At 44.6% G+C, this 21,025-nt stretch overlaps 1 protein-coding gene across 2 annotated transcripts in view; it reads right to left on the reverse strand.

Moving 5' to 3' along the window:
• Window positions 1-921: 921 nt before the first annotated feature.
• UBE2G1 (ubiquitin conjugating enzyme E2 G1) overlaps window positions 922-21,025 on the reverse strand; it is a 44,333-nt gene continuing 24,229 nt past the window's right edge. The window contains exons 3-7 of one of the 2 annotated variants that reach the window (XR_009759832.1): window positions 7,888-7,985; window positions 5,695-5,873; window positions 4,189-4,313; window positions 2,373-2,465; window positions 922-1,036 (exon numbers count right to left, since the gene is read on the reverse strand). Coding sequence is in view for 1 of the 2 variants with exons in the window: in XM_061604761.1 (XP_061460745.1) it covers window positions 4,227-4,313; window positions 5,695-5,873; window positions 7,888-7,985 (364 nt within the window). In the remaining variant the exon portion in view is untranslated. The remainder of the gene's footprint in view (window positions 1,037-2,372; window positions 2,466-4,188; window positions 4,314-5,694; window positions 5,874-7,887; window positions 7,986-21,025) is intronic. The other variant, XM_061604761.1, reaches the window with a different exon arrangement.

Below are 21,025 nucleotides of genomic sequence, written 5' to 3' on the forward strand. Positions count from 1 at the left end.
ACTCACTACAGAAGGTGACAGAATTCCAAAATCAAGTTACATGAAAATATACATCGCAATTTGTCTTTATACATTAAGTGAGGAAAATCTGCAGGAGATCAGAAGGCAAAGAAACATAAAGAAAAGATGAGAGGGAAGGAGAAATAGCATTTGATAGCAAAACCAGGACTCACTTGAAAGCCTACAGCTCTGCATGCTTTTATTTATCCAACTTCAAACCAGGCAAGAAATCAAAAGAAAGCATCTCATCCTATATTGGGCTAACTTACTTAGTTGACCGCTTCCAAAACAAACACTCTCAGCCCTTTTGGAAAAGATAACAGGCTCAAGGGTGCTCCGCAGCTGTAAAATCTTATTGCTACATCCAAGCCAAGAGATGAACACAGCTGTGTCATAACGTAAGGGAACGAAATGCACCTCCTGATGACAGTGTTCAAGTCATCATCAGAATCAAGTAATAGATCTGTGTTGAATTTATGCAATCTGAAAAAAGGGGAGGGGAAGGGACACTATTACAAAGGTATTAAACTTTATTAAAGTGAGAGATTTTAATGGAGCTTCAATAGCTGAAAAGAAAAAAGTTAAAATGGAATTTTTTTAAATCCTAATTTGTTTTAGACTGACATGCTTCACGAGAAATTTTAAAGACTCATAAGAAAAACCATGAGGGGGAGGGGAGGGGAGGAAAACCTGCTAAAAATCTTTAGAATTTACACGATTCTTATTCTAACTACAAGACAGCATTATTTGGTACAATGTGTATTTGTGGATGTACATGAACAGTATATATTATCCGGATCATGTTGTGCTATGTACACATCTTTACAATTCTTCCTGAAGGTTAAAGCAGTTCCATTAGTTTTCAAAATGCGCAAATCCTTGTTGGCACTTGTTAGGCTCTTTGTCAGCATTAATAACTGGCATGTTTTATTGCAGCCCAGTTCCAGCCAGTGTCTGCCAACTTGGTACAAACAGAAGTCCAGCAATAGGTGGATAGAGTGCAGGAAAAACAGTGCCATGTTCCTCAATTGGAGACCTACAAAGGCAAGAACAAAGAACCATCAACCAAACTAGGCCTAGTCTTCATGGCATCTTCACACTACAGGCTGCAGCAGACTGAAAAGACACTTTTCTGCACCGAGTGCTTCTGAAATATGCTGACTTGAGAACTCTCATTACCAGCATCTGAGCACCAGTTCAGTTTGCTCTAGGGCTGGTCTCTGGAGGTCAGCCCTACAGGAAGCACACAAGCTAGAATGCTAGCACACTGAGCATCTTTTGTAGTTAAATATTTTACAGAGTTCAAATGAACTTTAACAGCTATTTCCTAAACTAAAAACTACAGTAGTTGGTCACCCTTCTGGCAAGTCCCATTTAAAGCTCAAGAATGCTGAGGGCCCTCTCTTGCTTAGACATTTGGACATTAAGTTGAAAGCATTCCCCTGGTAAAATACATCAAAATGTTTAAGTTACATAGACTTCTTCCAACATGCATCACTGAAAAACTTGGGTTCAGCTCTATGAAGCAAACATTTTATTAAACCATACAAATGTTTTAGCCATTCCCAACAGGAGTGGATCACTCAAGAACATTACTCCATCCACCAACCGAGTGTGTGGGAGGGTCTCTGTTTGGAATTTGTTCTTTACTACAATGTAGTTTAGGTACCTTTCCATTATTCTTGCTGAATATTTATATGAAACTTAAAAAGCTTGTATATTTTGATTGGGCAGGTTGCTGCCCAAACAAAGGTATCTACTTTATTACAGCAAAAGGGGAAAGAATTTGAAGTATGAGGGCTTCAGGTCACTTGCAGAGACCAAGAACACTATAATCTTAAGTTGTCAAACCAACTGAGTTACAATTCTAGCATCCCAATACCATCCACAGTAAGTAGGAGTACAATGCACTGTGCCAAGATGGTAGCAACAGCATACTAGCTGCAGAGAGGAAATACGCCTCCAATGAAGCATTCACTACAGGCAAAAACCAAATTATTGGTATGGCATAAAGAGTGCAAAGACAGGGAACTGCTTTTTTGACAATGCCACACAGCTCAGTTAAGATCTCCCTGCGTATGGAAGGCTTACTAGCTTTCTGCCCAGTAAGTTTTCAATATATGAGTATCTTGATTGGATAACTGAAAGGCAACCCCCACCTACCCACATTCAGAGATGAGAGTGTCCCCTAAGACTGCACCTCACATAGCCACCCCAAACCTACACAGTGTTTAAGATAGTCTGGAAGGAGGCCTAGCTCAACATTTAATGAAGCCAAGTGCAACATTAACCCGCTGGAGTGTGGGGCGTATGTGCCAACACAGACAAGCAGAAGCCTAGTTACCAAAAACAGCTAGTTCTCATATACATACATTAAAAGTTGCGTGTTTAGCTTTCAGCTGGCAACACCGAAATTCTTTGGAAAACATCAGCGCCAGGATTACCATCAGCAGTAACCATAAGTGCTACAGAGACACATACAAGCAACAGAGACTAATGTTTTGCCAAGTCTGGCACAAAGTATTAAGCAAAACATTTTCTGCTCATGCAGGATGGCTTAGCTACGGAGTGTTCTGTAATACTGGTGTTATATTCGGCAAATAGGCTTCTGCTGAAAAGCTGACATTTTCCAGACACCCCTACTTCTTAAAAACGAAGAAGCTCTTTTCTACTTACAACCAGCTCTTGCACGGAGATGTCAGTGGTTCCCTATTCATGGGACTGACCAAGTCCACACCAGGATTGCTATAGAATCAGGTGCTCCCAATCCATTCACTGGGCCCCAGACACCACTACAGTAATACCTCAGTTAACCAATCCTTCAGGGAAAAAAGCGTCTTTCAACAAAGGCTTTTTAAAAGGTGAAACTGATCAGCATTGCTTTGCTATGGATAAATTAACAAACCTACCCCTTTGCTTTAAGGTGAAACTGACTAACATGTGCCTTTGCTTTGCTAGGGTGAAACTGACAAACCTTGTGCCTTTGTTTTGCTAGGGTGAAACTGACAAGCCTGTGTGTTTGCTCTGCATTAAAGAGATCTCTTACTTTCTCCCAAGGCTGGGGAGGGAAAGAGCCAATATAATTTGGAGGAGGGGCCGGGGGCCAGGTAGGCACCCTTTAATGCCCCTGTTGAAGCTGCCCGCACAATCTATGAGCAGGTGTAGGAACCTATCCCTATTCTTTCCATGCTATCCCTACCTCTGGTGGGGAAGTTTCTGTTAAAGAAGTAGTGTCCAGGAATCATCCACTTTGTTAACTGAGGTATTACTGTACTTTGCCTTTGAGGAAACAAAATGCTAGAAGGTTGTACTATCCTGGGATTTTGTAACTATCTACAGGTTTCCCTGTTCTTGGGCTAGTCTTGGGGGTTTCTGAAATGTATTTGCCTTTCAATTTTTTTCTGAAACAGACACAGGCCATGTCAGTTTTAGGGACCCAACATATTCCAACACCTAAGCCATATCCTCTTCTTGTTTTGCTCCTTGTACTCAGCCAGCCTGTGGAATTTCAAATGATTTTTATCCAGCCGTTCCCTCCTCCAGGGCTCAGTAGGGCAATGCATGGTTCTTCCCCACAGTGCCCCTTATCCTCACAAACACAGGAGACAGGTTACATTGAATGTATGCGATTGATTCAAGCCTGCCTCCCCTCCAAGCAGCTTTTGTTTCTGAGCAGAAATCTAGACCTGGGTCCTCCCTGGTCTAACTCTTACACTATATGAACTATACCACTTGAATTCTTGCCTGCATTTTTCAGGGACTGAGCTGTAGACACTGTTCTCTCATGTGTGCCAAAACTCCAGTGCTTTAAGAAAGGGCACTCTAATTCCAGTTTGGGAATTGCCCTGCTAGCAAACTGTTTTACTTATGTTTGCAATCTGCTCTGGGAGCATTTTTTGACCGAATTGAGATAAAAATGTTTTTAATAATATATAAAAATATAATACAATATATAATAAAATATATAAATATAGTGAAATAATCTAGCCTCAACACAATTTTCTACCCTAGCAATATAGGTAAATAAAATCATAGCTGCTCAAGAAATGCAGACAGAGGGGAAATACACACTTGTATTATGTAAATCCTTTCCTCACTACATTGAGCCTTCAGCATATACACAACCTTGTAGCTTTTCCAATTCAAAATGGAATTTTCCTTATTTTTTTTTAAAAAAACCTTACTTACCCTGAAAAAAGTGAAGCTACTAGCTGCTGAATTAAGTGTCACTCGAAAGCAGTCTCTTGGCTTTTTCTTACACAGCGGGCAACTTTCCTTTTGAATTCTCCATTTCTATCTTCCCTCCATTCTTTCTGTAAATTGAAATCCAGATTTCAAATGACCCAACACTTCACAAGTAAATTCATTAATTTTTTTCAACCCCTCAAAGAGTGCTATATAAGCTACTTGGCAATAATCAACATTCGTAACGTAAAAAGGAAATTTCAGTCATTACAACAAGAGTTTTACTTTGTAGCTTGATGGGTGGTTTCATAGCAAGGGCTATCTGAAATTAAGTTTTATTTTTAAAAAGAACAATTTTTTGTTGATTGAGTGACAGTATACAAGCCATCCATTCTATATTCTGAATCAGGGCTGTGTGTATTCTATGCTAGAAGAATCACTATGCTGTGCCAAATCCTGCATCCTGAATAAGTTAATTAGATCTGCATAATCAACCATTCTGCTTTCCCCAGTTATCAGGATAGACTCCCTGAACCACTTCTTTCAGAGAATCTGCTGGCCACTGGCTACATTTTCAAGCTCAGTTGGGCAGTTAAGGACTAAGAAACTGACAGCAAACTCAAAGAAACTTAGTTCTAGCTCCTATCATATTCTATGCTTGTCTGGTCTAGTCAGAGTTTAAAGGTACCCAGCTCTTCCTAAGATTAACAACCCAAACAGAAGTGACACTCCTCTGTATACAGTAGTGTATCCATCAAAAATCAACTCTCCCGGCCCTTGGCATACAAGCTCAACAGGCTCAATATGTGGGTACATATAAATAATTGACATGACAGCTATCATATAATAAGCATATCTACTACATATATGACCCTCCGTGGTGCAGAGTGGTAAGTGGCGGTAACGCAGCCAAAGCTCTGCTCATGGCCGGAGTTCGATTCCAACAGAAGGAGGAAGTGTAAAAGGGGTTGAGGTCCACTCAGCCTTCCATCCATCCATGGTCGGTAAAATGAGTACCCGGCATACGCTGGGGGGTAAAGAAAGGCCAGGGAAGGAACTGGCAATCCCACCCCATATATACGGTCTGCCTAGTAAACGTCGCAAGACGGCACCCTAAGAGTCGGAAACAACTCGCACTACAAGTGCAGGGACACCTTTACCTTTTTTTACTACATATATGGCTGTCAATGAGGGAAAGTTCACTCAGTTAAGCACCCATATTTATAATTGGCTTTTGAGAAAATCATTTGATAACCAATGGAAATCAATGTAAAGATGCTGGTCACCTCCAAACATAGACAGCAAAAATGTGGGTCAGCTCCTGTTATGCTTGGAGATGTATCATTACCACACTACTTTTTTCCCCACTCCTGTCCCCTTTATTACTTAGAAAAGATGTGTTAAGGGGACAAATCTGCTTGCCAAAGACCTGAAACCATTCTTTTTCATCATGGTACTTCCAACAGCAACACTGGGAAGAGATTTCTTTACAAGCCACAAGAGTCATACCGCTGCATCGACGTTAGCAGGAGAGTCACCGTTGGGATCTGCTAGCATAGAAATTACACTAATCATTATGGTTTCCACAGTATGGATGGGAAGCCACCGTTCTTCAGGTTTCTCATAGCCATATTTGTCTTCACCAGGCTCATGAAGGATGGAAATACAGACATCACCATTTTTGTCAACTATCAAAAAGGAGAAGAAAAATAGAATTTCAGGGATTTAGCACTGTAGCAAAGGTCCTATCTTCAGACAGCAATGAAAAGGAAATTGGGGGGAGGGCTGCTGCCAGCTTCGACCTTTGTTATGGCCATTAAATCAACCCCCTAAAAGATTAAATTAATATGAATTATTTGTCAGAAACATGGGATGCAACTGTTAACAAGGAGCAAGATTTAGTCAACTGGCAGTAGGATTCAGGACTACTTAATATATGGAACTTGCAACCAAAAGATTTGATGATGGCCATTAGATGCATTCATAGGGGAATTTAGAACAATCGGTGCCTATCAGTAGTGTTCATACCCTATTTCTGGAAACATCTGACTGGCTCTTGAACAGAGAAGATTAAAAGAGATGGACCTTTGGTCCAAACCAGCAGGGTTCTCACACTCGCCATATACAAATCCACCAGTCACCTGGAAACTGCAATTTATGATTGTATTTATTTATTTTTTTATTATTTTATTTATATCCCGATATCCCGCCCTTCCTCCCAGCAGGAGCCCAGGGTGGCAAACAAAAGCGCTAAAAACACATCAAAACATCATAAAAACTGACCTTAAAATACACCAAAACAAAACAATTTTAAAAACATTTTTTAAAAAAGCTTTAAAAACTTATTTTAAAAAGGGTTAAAAACATATATATATATATATATATTTAAAAAACATACTGTATTAAAAAGCAATTCCAACACAGACTCAGACTGGGATCGGTCTCTACTTAAAAGGCTTGTTCAAAGAAGAAAGTCTTCAAAAGGTACCAAAAAGATAACAGAGATGGCGCCTGTCTAATATTTAAGGGGAGGGAATTCCACAGGGTAGGTGCCGCCACACTAAAGATCCGCTTTCTATGTTGTGCAGAACAAACCTCCTGATAAGATGGTATCTGCAGGAGGCCCTCACCTGCAGAGCGCAGTGATCGAATGGGTATATAAGGGGTAAGATTCACAACTGCTAGTTACCTTTATTTCTAAATCCACTAGCAGAAGTACGCTATTAGTTTCTATAACTTCTTTAATATAACAATTGTTGTAAAATCCAATATAGCTCTGTAAAGTAGGCCACAATTATTTCCATGTCAAATATGGGGAACAGAGGCCAATACTAAGACAGTTTGCCCTGAGCTGTGGAGGAGGCCCTATTAATTGTCCCACAGCCTGCAGGTGTACATCTTACAGTGGGGCAGAGGACTGCTTTCTCCATGGTGGCACCTACTCTATGGACTGATCTCCGTGTTTCTACTGACAATTGAAAATGTACCCACGGCATTTCCTTGACCATCAATACTGGGATCCCAGCATTCCTGGTTACTGTGACTGACATTTTAACTTTGATTGAATTGCTTTATTGTGGAATTCTGTTGTTTTGTCTGAGAATTGTCTTCGTATTTTTTTCCAAAATGAAAGGCAGTATAAATAATCCAAGGTAACTTAAGTTATCCAGTCAGCTGAAACCTGAAATTCCTGTTTCCCCACTTTCAGTTCAAAACGCTGCCCATTTCACTATATCAAGAGTATATGTACTAAGAGCTTAATCACTCACCAGCCAAGTCATTCTCAAGAGTAGTGCCACTACAATCAATGTTCTTACTTAAGTGTATTAATTTAAATGGGTCTATCTCAGAGTATGGCTAATGTTATTACTACATTTATACCCCACCTTTCCTCCACAGAGCTCAAGATGGCATACACAGTTCTCCTTGCCTCCATTTTATCTTCACAACAACCCTGTGAGGAAGGCTATGTTGGATATCACTCATGGTGAATAAATCACCTCTACAGTTAAAGGTAAGTGTTAGTCTAAATGCACTGCCATGATCAAGAAGATTTGTTTTGGACCCAAATATTGACATTCCCCACTATGCAAAACTGATGCTCTCAACTTCGTTCAGATTTATTTCAGGTTCAAGCCTTGCTATTAAGTAATATATCACAATATAGCATCATATTTTACACATGACATTGTAGTATCTTACCGTTTGGATGCCATATTTCTGTGATAAACTTCATTTTTGGTGGCCTGAGTGGATAGTCCTTTGGGAAAGTAAGGTGAGCCTTGAAGACGCCGCCTTCACTGAAAGAATTGAGAGTATTCTCAGTCACTGACTTTTAGAAGTTTAAACTGTTTTAAGTTCACCATCGCTTTGAATTCAAACAGTCATCACAACCTAGTACAATATATTGGAGCACTGCTAGCAGAAGTGGTTATTGATTAAATGGCTGAGCTTGGTATACATTTTCCTGGTTAATGCTTATTCTGTTTATTTCTAAACCCAGAATATGTCTCAGGATTATTGTTTAATCCAGGGGTTCTCAAACTTTCTACACCCAGGGCCCACTTGAGACAGCTGAATACTGCTGAAGCCCACCTATCACAAAACGGTGGGGTAGAGGCAGAGGTAGTCATAAAATGGTGGCAAATGGACACATGATTCACAAATAGGCAAAAAACCTTGTGGTTTAAGAACGTACCTATAGCCCAGAGATATTGCTATCAAACTTTAAAAAGCAGGGAAATTGGGCAGCTGTAGTGAGTAGTACTAGTAACACAGGAAAGAAACAAAGTAAGAACACCACCAACAAACATGCAAAAATGTAATTCTCCATCTTTGGAGATTGCAGGTATTGGCACTGCTCACCATACGCTCAGAGGCACTTGTTGCCAAATCCTTCCAAGCGACACAGGAAGTGGATTGGACTGTGAAAGACCAACTCAAATTGTGTTTGCCTTTTGACAAATTTGTAGGGCAGTCCAATATCTCAGAGAGGAGGTCAGGTCTCCTGCTCCCCTGGTGCATTCACTATAGCTGCCCAATTTCCCTGCTTTTTAAAGTTTGATAGAAATATCTGTGGGCTATATAGGTACATTCTTAAACTGCAAGGTTTTTTGCAAGTTAGTGAATTTCTCTGCTTTTTAATCTAGGAGGTAAGAAACGGGATCCTGTGCAAGTTTGCTGAGAATGGACATCACTGCACACTTATTGAGTTCAATGGGATTTACTCCCCTGCAATCATGCTTAGGATAGGTGAAACTGACCACAGGGGATGGGGAGGGGAGGAGGAGGGAAGGGAGGAAGGGCAGAGGGGAGGAGGGGGAGGGGAGATGGGCAGGTTTGATCATTTCCATGTTTATTGAGTTCAGTGGGATTTACTCCCATGCAATCATGCTTAGGATAGGTAAAACTGGCCGGGGGGAGGGAGGGAGGGAGGGCTGATGTGGGCAGGGGAGGAGGAAGAAGGAAGAGTGGAGGGGAAAGGAGAGGAATAAGAAGGAAAGGCAGGTCTGATCATTTGCATGCTTATTGAGTTCAATGGGATTTATTCCCATGGTTCCCAATCATGGTTAGGATAGGTAAAACTGACCATGGGGGAGGAAGAGGAGGAGGGGGGAGGGGAGAGGAAGAAGAGAAAGGGGGAAGGAGGAGATTGGAAGGGGAGGGGTGAAGGAAGGGGCAAAAGGGAAGTGATAGGAAGGAAGGGCAGCTTTGATCATTTGCATGTTTATTGAGTTCAATGGGATTTATTCCCATGCAATCATGCTTAAAATAGGTAAAACTGACCTTGGGGGGGGGAGGAGGAGAAGGGGAGGGTTAGGGGGAGGAAGGAGATTGGAAGGAAATGGGAAGGGAGGGTCAAAGGAAGGAAGAGGAAAGGGGCAAGAGGGAGGGGGAAGGAAGGGTGGGTTTGGTCATTTGTGTACTTTTTGAGTTGAATGGTATTTATTTCTGTGCAATCATGTTTAGGATAGGTGAAACTGACTTGGGGGAGGGGAGGAGCAGAGGAGGAGATTGGTGGGTGGGCACTTGGCAGAGGGGAAGCCCCTTTCCTTTCCAAAAGGAAAACATTGTGAACAGTATCATTGCTTTTCAGGGTTTCTCCCATCTTTTTATCCTACATCAGGCACACGTAGCCTCCCACCCAAATTTAAACCAAAGCTGTCCCCGGCCATATCCACCCCAGGCCTTTATTTCACTTTAGACAGTCATGGTTTCTCCCAAAGAATCCTGGGAAGTGTAGTTAGTGAAGGGTGCTGAGAGTTGCTAGGAGATGTTCTGTTCCCCTCAGTGAGAGCAGCTGACTGTAAACCACTCTGGCCATTGGCGGTCTGTCAGGGGAATAGCAGTCTCCTCTCAGCACCCTTCACAAACTACACTTCCCAGGATTCTTTGGGGGAAGCCATAACTGTCAAGTGAAATAAAGGTCTGGTGTAGGTAATTAGGCAATCCAAGCAGCTGTGAGTCTGGCTTTTAGAACACTGACAGTTGTTTCTTACTTAGCATGCCCAACGTTACCACTGAGTTCCATGTAACATTTCTTAAATTAATTAAAAATCAGCCAGGCATTTTTTTAACTTTTAAACTGCAGAAGATGAAGGTCATAGTATGGGGCAAGGTCAGCAATAGGATTACAGGTACTCTGTGAACTTGGCTGGTTTTTAATTAATTTCAACAAATTATGCAAACTCTGACAGAAAAAAATCCAAAAGGGGTCTGGTTTTTTCCTTTCTCTTTTTATAATAATAATAATAATAATAATAATAATAAATTTTATTTGTTAGTCGCCTATCTGTCCGAATTAACAGACACTCTAGGCGACTTACAGCAGCATGATAAAATACAATACACAATTCAAACACATTCATCAATTAAACTAACATCAAAAACATCAATTAATACATCAGAAACTAATCCACCTCGAAGTTCCTGTAGGACTGCCTGAATAGCCAGGTCTTTAAAGCTTGGCGAAAACTCATCAGGGAGGAGGCATGTCAGAGATCGTAGGGGAGAGAGCCTAGCTGTTTTGACCGGTGGGACCGAGAGGAGGTCCTGAGTGGCTGATCTTGTAAGGCGGCCTAATTGGTGATACTGGAGGCGGTCCTTCAGATAAACCAGGCCGAAACCGTATAGGGTTTTAAAGGTCAATACCAACACCTTGAACTGGGCCCGGCAGACCACTGGTAGCCAGTGAAGATCTATCAACACCGGGGTGATATGTTCCCGGCGACGGCTACGCTTAATCAAGCTGGAGTTTCTGGACCGTTTTCAAGGGTAACCCCACGTAGAGCGCATTACAATAGTCTAAGCGAGAGGAGACCAGGGCATGTATCACTCGTGGGAGCAGTTGTACAGGAAGGTAGGGTCGCAGCCTCTGTATCAGATGTAATTGATACCAAGCTGCCCGGCTCACTGCCGAAACCTGTGCCTCAATGGACAGCTGGGAATCAAGAATGACCCCTAGGCTGCAGACCTGGTCCTTCAGGGGTAATCTCACCCTGTTAAACACCAAGTCGATGTCTCCCAACCTTCTCTTATCACCCACGAGTAACACCTTGGTCTTGTCGGGATTTAGTTTCAGCCTGTTCTCGCCCATCCATCCACTGACGGACTCCAGGCACTTGGACATGGTCTTCACAGCCAACTCTGGTGAGGACTTAAATGAGAGATAGAGCTGGGTGTCATCCGCATATTGGTGACACTGCAGCCCAAAACTCCTGATGATGGCTCCCAGCGGCTTCACATAGATGTTAAATAGCATGGGGGAGAGGATAGAACCCTGTGGCACTCCGCAATTAAGAGACCAAGGGTCTGAAACCTCATCCCCCAATGCTACTTGTTGGTACCTGCCTGAGAGATAGCACTGGAACCACCGTAAAACAGTGCCCCCTATTCCCAATCCCTCTAGGCGATTTAACAAGATACCGTGGTCAACAGTATCAAAAGCCGCTGAGAGATCCAGGAGGACGAGGAAGGTATATTCTCCCCTATCCAACGCCTTCCTCATATCATCTACCAGGGCGACCAAGGCTGTTTCAGTTCCATGTCCAGTCCTGAAGCCCGATTGGAATGGATCTAAATAATCCGCTTCATCCAAGTGCGTCTGTAGTTGTTTAGCCACCACTCGCTCTATCACCTTGCCCAAGAATGGTAAGTTAGAGACTGGGCGAAAGTTGTTCAACTCTTGGGGATCCAAGGAGGGCTTTTTCAAGATGGGCTTTATCACTGCCTCCTTGAGGGCTGATGGCATAGCACCCTCTTCCAAGGATGCCTTGATCCCCTCGCCCAGTCTCTCCTTGCAGCTCACAATGAGCCACGAGGGGCAAGGATCGAGCAGACAAGTGGTTGGCTTCACAGTAGAGTACACCTTGTCCACTTCCTCAGCGAGAAGAGGCTGAAACCGATCCCACCGGACCGGAATGCAACTGGCCGACTCTGGCCCACTTCTTGTACCCACAGCATGCGGAATCGTGCACTTCAGGCGCTCGATTTTATCGGCAAAGTGCTTAGCAAATATGTCACAGGAGGCTTTAGAATGTTCCATGGGTTCCTGCACAACTGGACTGACCAGGTTTTGGACCACTTGGAACAACCTCCTGGGACAACACTCTGCCGACGCAATAGAGGCAGCAAAGAAATCCCTCTTTGCTGCCTTTGTTGCCACCTGGTAGGCCGCTATTGCTACTCTAACCAGTGTCCGATCATCTTCAGTGCGAGATTTCCGCCACCGGTGCTCTAGTCGTCTCACCTCCTGTCTCAGACCCCGCAACCGAGGTGTGTACCAGGGTGCTGTCTGAGTTCTATTCAGGGGGAGAGGACGTTTCGGAGCCACGTGGTCTACCGCCCTGGTGATCTCCCTATTCCACTCCACCACCAGGGTTTCAACCGAGTGTCCTTCCGTCAGCTCCAAATCTCCCAGCGCATTCAGGAATTATTTATTTATTTAGTTTCATTTATAAACCGCCCATAACCAATGGCTCCCTGGGCGGTGTACAACATACAATAGTACAATAATACAATAAATCAGCAAAATCACTCAATATAAAATACAGATGCACTAAACAATATTAGAAACAACTAAAGCAATTAACACATTGGAATACATAAAAATATATTAAATATATTTAAAATGTATTTAAAATGCATTTAAAATGCCTGGGAGAATCTTAGATTCCATCAGGCGTCTGGGGCGGACCATCTTAATAGGTCCTCGACCCCTGCGGAGGGTGTGTGGCATTGAAAGGTCTATATTTACCAGATAGTGATCTGACCATGACACGGGGTTAGAAGAAACAGCCCCCATTTTCAGAGCACTCCCCTCCCCTCCCGAGACAAACACAAGGTCAAGAGCATGACCGGCTACATGGGTGGGCCCTATATTACTAGGGTGCAGTTCCCAAGACATCATGGTTTCAATGAAATCCCGAGGGGCTCCCATGAGAACGGTCTCAGCATGCACGTTGAAGTCCCCCAAAACTAATAGGTTGGGGGAGAGCAATCGCACAGCCGAGACCATCTCGAGCACCTCGGCTAGGGAGTCTGCTGTGCAGCGGGATGGGCGGTACACAAGTAGAATCCCTAAACTGCCCTTTGGGCCCAACCTCCAGTACATGCAATCGACAAACTTGGTCTCGTGGAGGGGAGGTCTGGCAAAAATCAAGGACTCCCGATAGATAACTGCCACTCCCACTCCCTGCCTACCAATCCTCGGCTGCTGTGCATATCGGAAACCAGCTGAACACATGGCCTCAAGTATGGGAGCTGAGGCCTCGTCCAGCCAGGTCTCCGTAATACACACCAGGTCTGCGTCCTCATCCAAGATCATATCGTGGATGAGAGATGACTTCTGTACCACAGACCTGGCGTTACACAACAGCAGTCGAAGGTTGGATGGAGTCCTGCATCCCCCAGTTATCATCTGGTTGTGTACAGGCCCGGAACAAGGGATGGGTATAACGTATCTATCCCTTGTTCCCCTAAACTGGCGTGGCCTGCCACCACCCCTCCAGGATCTGCCGCCCAGCCGTTTAATATAGTGGCTTCCCACTCCTCCCACAACATTCCCCTCCGGTCACTTTGAACTCTCGATTCTCTCTGACTGTTTTGTGTATCGCCATGAAAATTTAGCAGGTTGTTAAGCAAGCGTAAGTTTTGTAAGGTTTTGCTTTGAAATGAGCTTATGGGAAGCATCAGAATGGCATGGAGGGTATTTTCAATTTAACATTGCAGAATGCGAAAAATCCACGCTGGCTATAGTATACAGACACTCTTGTGGCTGTATAATCAGTTGGCAATTACTGGTATCTAATCCATCTTTGCAAATTGCTAAATTCTTTGCCACAGTCTTTTCCTTGGGGCAATGAGTTCTATAACTCAGCTTTTCTCAAGCTAAGTGCAGACATTTACTATGGAGGTTTTATGGCTCACCTTCCCCATTTTAGGAAGAATTTGCTGAAGCAGAGTGTCTGGGAGGAGAAGGCTTTTTCTTGTATAGTTTCCTCTACCTTATCCACACATGCTGCTCAAAAGTGTTTTTCACTTATCTCCTGTTCCCATTCTTTCACACTCAACACTTTCACACTCTCCTTATTCTCCCTTCTCCCCCCACAAAATCCACTACCAGTTTCTTTCACCCCCTTAAATTTCCTTTTACATTCATGTCTTCCGCCTGTAGCAGCGTTCCTTTCTTATCCCTTTCCTTTCTATTCCCTGCTTATTTACTTTTATTAATAATGATAGATATTAGTCTTTTATCTCAGTTTCTAATTTCTTTCAACACTACATCTAGCCCTTTTCCTTCAGAGGAAGGAGACCTTCCTACTGCCTCCCCCTCCCCCCGTCCACCTTTACTCAGCCTGCAAGGAGTTGCTGGTGCTGGCACTGATCCAACCAAAAGGCTATGGAATTGGCTCCCAAACCTTCCCCCCCCCCCACGGGCTACTTGAAGATTGCAGAGGGTCTTGGTGGACCATGTAATTGTTTTTCTGCTTGTGGTAGCAACTGTAATGTGTTGTGCTAGATGCTGTGTGGTTTTTTAAATCTCAAACTGATTTTTACAATTAATATTATATATTGTATTTTATTGTATTACAATCTGAATTCCACAGAATTAAAATTGTAATACAATATAAGCAATAAAAGAAGCAATAAAAATACAATTAAAATCAATATGAATATTTAATACAATAGCTATGCCAAAGACATACCGTGGACCACCTGAGTGAAACTCATGGACTGCTAGTGGTCCGTGGACTAGTTTGGGAACACCTGGGCTATGGTATCATATGGGCTTTACAGAATACTACGTACTGCCTGTTCTGCTTTTCCCCTTCATTAGATTGTACCTGATGAGGTGGTACTCTAAACTGCAAGTCCAACGAATGGGTTGGGAACTACAAGCAGATCACAGCCTGGGTGGTACTGCATTTGCTTAAAAAAACCTTCTATAATCTATGATATGTAGCCGGTTCATATATGGCATTTTCCCATCTACTGCTGCATTGTTCCACTGTGACTACTTTTTATTATCAGTCTTTTTTAAAGCAAACAAAAAAGAAGGTACAGTCCAACAATGCACCAACAGATGGGAAAATGCCATATATGAACTAGAGCTACATATCATAGATTACAGAAGTTATATGCTAACCAAGCTGTATGGCAAGTCTATACATTTTCTTCATATCACTCAGAACAAGCAAGAACTAGGAATGATTATTCACAGCCCTCTATCAGCTGTTTGTTCTACATTAGTTTGCCTTTTTTGTTGTTATGGGTATGTTGATATAAACAAAAACACAAAACATGAAAAAGGTTGGGATGGGGTGGAAAGAAAAAGGGGAGGGCATGTTTACACTACAATTCTATACTCTAAGTAGAATTTAGTTGGATACAATCTCCTGCCTCCCACCTGTTCCAATCCTTAGAACTGTAGTTTAGCAAAGGTACTATGAATTCTCTGTTAGACATCTCTACCCCCAACCCTCCTCCCCAGTACCAATCCTCACATGACACAGGGAAAAGGAATTTCTTGATCGGCATGTCTGTAGTGCTGATGTAGTCCGAGAACAAGAGGAGGAAATAAGAAAGAGAAGGGGATATGTGTGTTTAGTTACACTGGATCGCATCTTGTAGGTGTGGGCTCAAGGACTCAAACATCTAAGAACATAAGAAGAGCCTGCTGATCAGGCCAGTAGCCCATCTAATCCAGCATCCTTTTCTCACAGTGGCCAACCAGGTGGCCAACCAGGCCAACCAGGTGAAGACCCTTTTGCCGGCTGTCTAGAGCAGAAGACCATATGCAGATTGAAACTTTCCCCACAAATGGAGTTTAAAAAAAGCTTTCAGGTTTCGATGGATGCAGGACTGGCAAACATTTGCTGCGAAGTAAGTATTGTAGAGCCACCTGCATGTTGCACCATCATCTCTATTTAGTGAAACAACCAGCTTATTGACTGAGTGCCTAAAACAGCATCTTGTATGAGGCAGATATTAATTGAACAAACACTAGGACAAATGCCTGAACTTGTACGTGTCAAGTAGTAATAGTAGCAAGACATGCACTTTCACATATCAATACCACTTGCTACTATCACTTGTTCAAGAAAGTAACCTCATTTTTATGGCTCTCTTTTCCATTGGGAGCATGACTAGAGAAATATTTCAATTTCTTAGGCAAAGGCATCACACTTCTAGGTGCCCATGCTACCAGACATTATATATTTTTCCAGGCCTTGCCATTTGTATACCCAGCATTTATCCCCATTAATATGCCAACATGCAGGAGATTAATCTGCCATTTTCTATTTCATGGACTGTCATAAGCACACAATTCTTGGGAATTTTTCCTAGAGAAGTTACATTTTAAGCTGCAAGTCTCCATTTCTGTAGCCAAAGATGGAATGAAGACCATTCTGAATAAACCAAATTATTCAGATCAGAGCATGCAACGTGATGCCCAAGGCTGTCAGGGTGGGGCTCTATTTTGCCGGTCCCACCACCACCTACTCTACATAGAAAAATATCTGTTTTATTACATTTATATCCCACTTTTCTTCCATGAAGTCGAGGGAGTAGCAGGAGTAGCCAATGTGATGCCCACCAAGTATTGTTGGACTACAACTCCCCACTGACCCCAGCCAACATGGCCAGTCATCAGGGAAGATGGAGTTGTAGTCCAACAATACCTGGAAGGCACCATGTTGGCCACTCCTGATACAAAGGGTTCTCGGGGAATCTCCCATCAAGCACTGACCAGTTCCAAGACCTGCTTAGCTTCAGCAAAGTTACTGCATCTGCCTTGGGATGACACCCAGCAATACAGGCAGAGCTGTATGTAAATGAAGCAAGCATCAGCATTTCCTGCCTCCAAGCAGCAGAAGAAGCACAACCTGCTTGAGGACATCCTACACCCAACAGAGAAACGTTATTACCATAGTGGTGGCAGCATGCCCTGTCAAACAACTCTGACCCCAGTGTAGCATAAGCAGGTCCTTTCATAAACTCTGAGATCGTCATCATGCAATGGAAGTCTCTAGGCCTCATACTTGCAACTTACAATGCATTCCTATGCATGTTTACTCCAGGCCCTGCAGGAGAAAGAAAGCATCGCCCCAAGGGATGGAGAGGCTGCTGCTGCTGTGCTGCTGCTGCTGCGGGACCACCACCTCCACCACCCTTCCCAGAGGGACTTCTGCCTGGCAGGACCAGGCCCCAGGTACCCAGCCAGCCAGGACTGATTCTTACCACCTGTCCCTCTTTGGAGGGATACATAAGCCGGCTGGCTGAGGTGGCCTGGGAGACCCAGGCCCTGCAGGAGAAAGAAAGCATCGCCCCAAGGGAAGGAGAGGCTGCTGCTGCTGTGCTGCTGCTGCTGCTGCTGCGGGACCACCACCTCCACCACCCTTCCCAGAGGGACTTCTGCCTGGCAGGACCAGGCCCCAGGTACCCAGCCAGCCAGGACTGATTCTTACCACCTGTCCCTCTTTGGAGGGATACATAAGCCGGCTGGCTGAGGTGGCCTGGGAGACCCAGGCCCTGCAGGAGAAAGAAAGCATCGCCCCAAGGGAAGGAGAGGCTGCTGCTGCTGTGCTGCTCCTTTCTTTTTCTTTTTTTTTACTTTTTGTTGGTGTGTTGATGCAATTTGAGATGAATGGGTGCCTGATTATATGAATGTATGTTTGTTTATATGCTGTATATATGGCTGTATATATAGCTGTTTTTATACGTTTAATTGTTGTATATTTTAGTTGTATTATGTGCTTCAGAGAGAGTTTTATCCATCAGGCGGGGAGACTTGAGGGGGCCCCAATTGCCGTAGTGACGGGCAAAGGAAGGTATGGCGCTGTGAGAAGGACGTGCCAGGTAAGGGGAACGCGGTCCAGACATGTTGTGGCTGTGCCTTGTTCCGGTCCTTCCCACACCCGCAAGGTCGTTGGTAGTCCTATCAGCCAACTCTCAGATCTCCAGTTGCTGTTATTAAATGCCAGATCGGTATATAATAAAACCTCCCTCGTCCACGATTTGATTGTGGATGAGGCAGCCGATCTGGCATGTATAACCGAGACCTGGGTGGGTGAGCAGGGAGGAGTTGGTCTCTCTCAGCTCTGCCCACCGGGGTACCTGGTCCAGCATCATGGTAGATCTGAGGGTGGGGGAGGTGGGGTCGCTGTCGTCTATAAGAGTTCCATCTCACTCACCAAGCACCATGTTCATTCAGTTACTGGCCTGGAGTGTTTACACCTTGTGTTGGGCCAGAGGGATAGGCTGGGAATCCTTTTGGTGTACCGCCCACCTTGCTGCCCAATGGCTTCCCTAACTGAGCTGGCGGAAGTGGTCTCGGATATATTGTTGAGGTCCCCCAGACTAATAGTACTGGGGGATTTCAACATTCATGCCGAGACCACTTTGTCTGGCGCGGCTCAGGACTTCATGGCTTCCATGACAGCCATGGGGCTGTCTCAATATGTCAGTGGTCCAACACATGTATCGGGGCACACTCTAGACCTTGTTTTTGCTACTGAGCATGGGGAAAGTGATCTGGATGTGGGGAGTTTTACAACACTCCCTTTGTCATGGACAGACCACTGCTTGCTGAAGTTTAGACTTTCAGTAACCTCTTCCCTCTGCAAGGGTGGGGGACTTATTAAAATGGTCCGCCCCCGGAGACTAATGGATCCTGAAGGTTTTCAAAGGGCTCTGGGGGATTTTCCGGCTGATAGGACTGGCGCTCCTGCTGAAGCCCTGGTCGCTCTGTGGAATACGGAGATGACCCGGGCTGTAAACACGATCGCTCCTGCACGCCCTCTCCTGTGTAGAGCTCATACAGCTCCATGGTATACTCCGGAGCTGAGAGCGATGAAGCAAGATAGGAGGAGGCTTGAGCGGAAATGGAGACGAACTCCCGACGGATACAATTATGCGCTGGTTAGTGCTTCGACTAAGCTCTATGTAGGAGCAGTGAAGGCAGCTAAAAAACATCATTTTGCTGCCACTATTAAATCATCTCTTTGCCGCCCAGCGGAGCTCTTTCGAGTTGTCCGGGGGCTTCTCCATTCAAACCCTCCGGACAGGGTGGAATCATCGGAGGCCCGCTGTAATCAGTTTGCCGATCACTTCCAGAATAAGATCTCATGTATCCGCCGGGACCTAGACTCTCAAGTTATAGCAGTAGATCCTAGTGAGGTGTCCGGAGCACAGTCTTGTCCTGTTTTGTTGGATGAGCTTCAGTTGGTTCAACTCGAGGACGTGGACAAGGTGCTTGGACAGGTACGTGCAACCACTTCGGTACTGGATCCTTGCCCCTCCTGGCTGATAAAAACTAGCAGGAATGGAACAGGTAGCTGGGCCAAGGAAGTGATAAATGCCTCTTTACGAGAGGGAGTGGTCCCGGGCTGTCTGAAAGAGGCAGTGGTGAGACCACTCCTGAAAAAGCCTTCCTTGGACCCAGACAATTTTAACAGCTACAGGCCAGTGGCGAATGTTCCATTCCTGGGCAAGGTCTTGGAACGGGTGGTTGCTGGCCAGCTCCAGGCGCTATTGGATGAAACTGATTATCTAGATCCATTTCAATCGGGTTTTAGGCCCGGTTTTGGCACTGAGACAGCCTTGGTCGCCCTGTACGATGACCTATGTCGGGAAAGAGACAGAGGGAGTGTAACTCTGTTGATTCTCCTTGATCTCTCAGCGACTTTTGATACCATAGACCATGGTATCCTTCTGGAGAGGCTCGCGGAGTTGGGAGTTGGAGGTACTGCTTGGCAGTGGTTCCGCTCCTACTTGGCGGGTCGTCTCCAGAAGGTAGTGCTTGGGGAACATTGCTCGACACCGCGGGCTCTCCAATATGGGGTCCCGCAGGGGTCAGTTTTGTCCCCCCTGCTTTTTAATATCTACATGAAGCCGTTGGGAGAGGTCATCAGGAGTTTTGGAGTGCGTTGTCATCAGTATGCTGATGACACGCAGCTCTACTTCTCCTTTTCATCTTCTTCAGGTGAGGCTGTCGATTTGCTGAACCGTTGCCTGGCCTCGACAATGGACTGGATGAGAGTTAACAAACTGAAGCTCAATCCAGACAAGACTGAGATGCTGTTGGTGGACGGGTTCTCTGATCGGATGGTGGATATATACCCTGTCCTGGACGGGGTTACACTCCCCCTAAAGGACCGGGTTCGTAGTCTGGGAGTCTTTTTAGACTCTTCCCTCTCACTTGAGGCTCAAGTAGCCTCGGTGGTTAGGAATGCGTTTTACCAACTTCGGTTGGTAGCCCAGCTACGTCCCTATTTGAGTAAAGAGGACCTTACATCAGTGGTACATGCTCTGGTAACCTCACGTTTGGATTACTGTAATGCGCTTTACGTAGGGCTACCTTTGAAGACAGTTCGGAAGCTACAACTAGTGCAAAATGCGGCGGCCAGATTGCTGACAAGGACCAAGCGGTCCGAGCATATAACACCTGTTCTGGCCAGCTTGCACTGGTTGCCAATATGTTTCTGGGCTAGATTCAAAGTGTTGGTATTAACCTATAAAGCCTTATACGGTGCAGGACCACGATACCTTGCGGAACGCCTCTTCCGATATGAACCGGCCCGTGCACTACGTTCTGCTACGAAGGCCCTCCTCCGGGTTCCAACTCACAGGGAGGCCCGGAGGGTGATGACAAGATCTAGGGCCTTCTCAGTGGTGGCCCCCGAACTATGGAACAGTCTCCCTGAGGAAGTACGCCTGGCGCCGACTCTGCTTTCCTTCCGGCGCCAGGTCAAAACCTTCCTATTCTCTGAAGCATTTTAAGTTACATTGATCTAGTTTTAATAATGTTTATTGTATTGTTGATTGTATTTTAATATTA

This window comes from Rhineura floridana, chromosome 21 (genome assembly GCF_030035675.1).
Source record: "Rhineura floridana isolate rRhiFlo1 chromosome 21, rRhiFlo1.hap2, whole genome shotgun sequence".
NCBI lineage: Eukaryota > Metazoa > Chordata > Lepidosauria > Squamata > Rhineuridae > Rhineura > Rhineura floridana.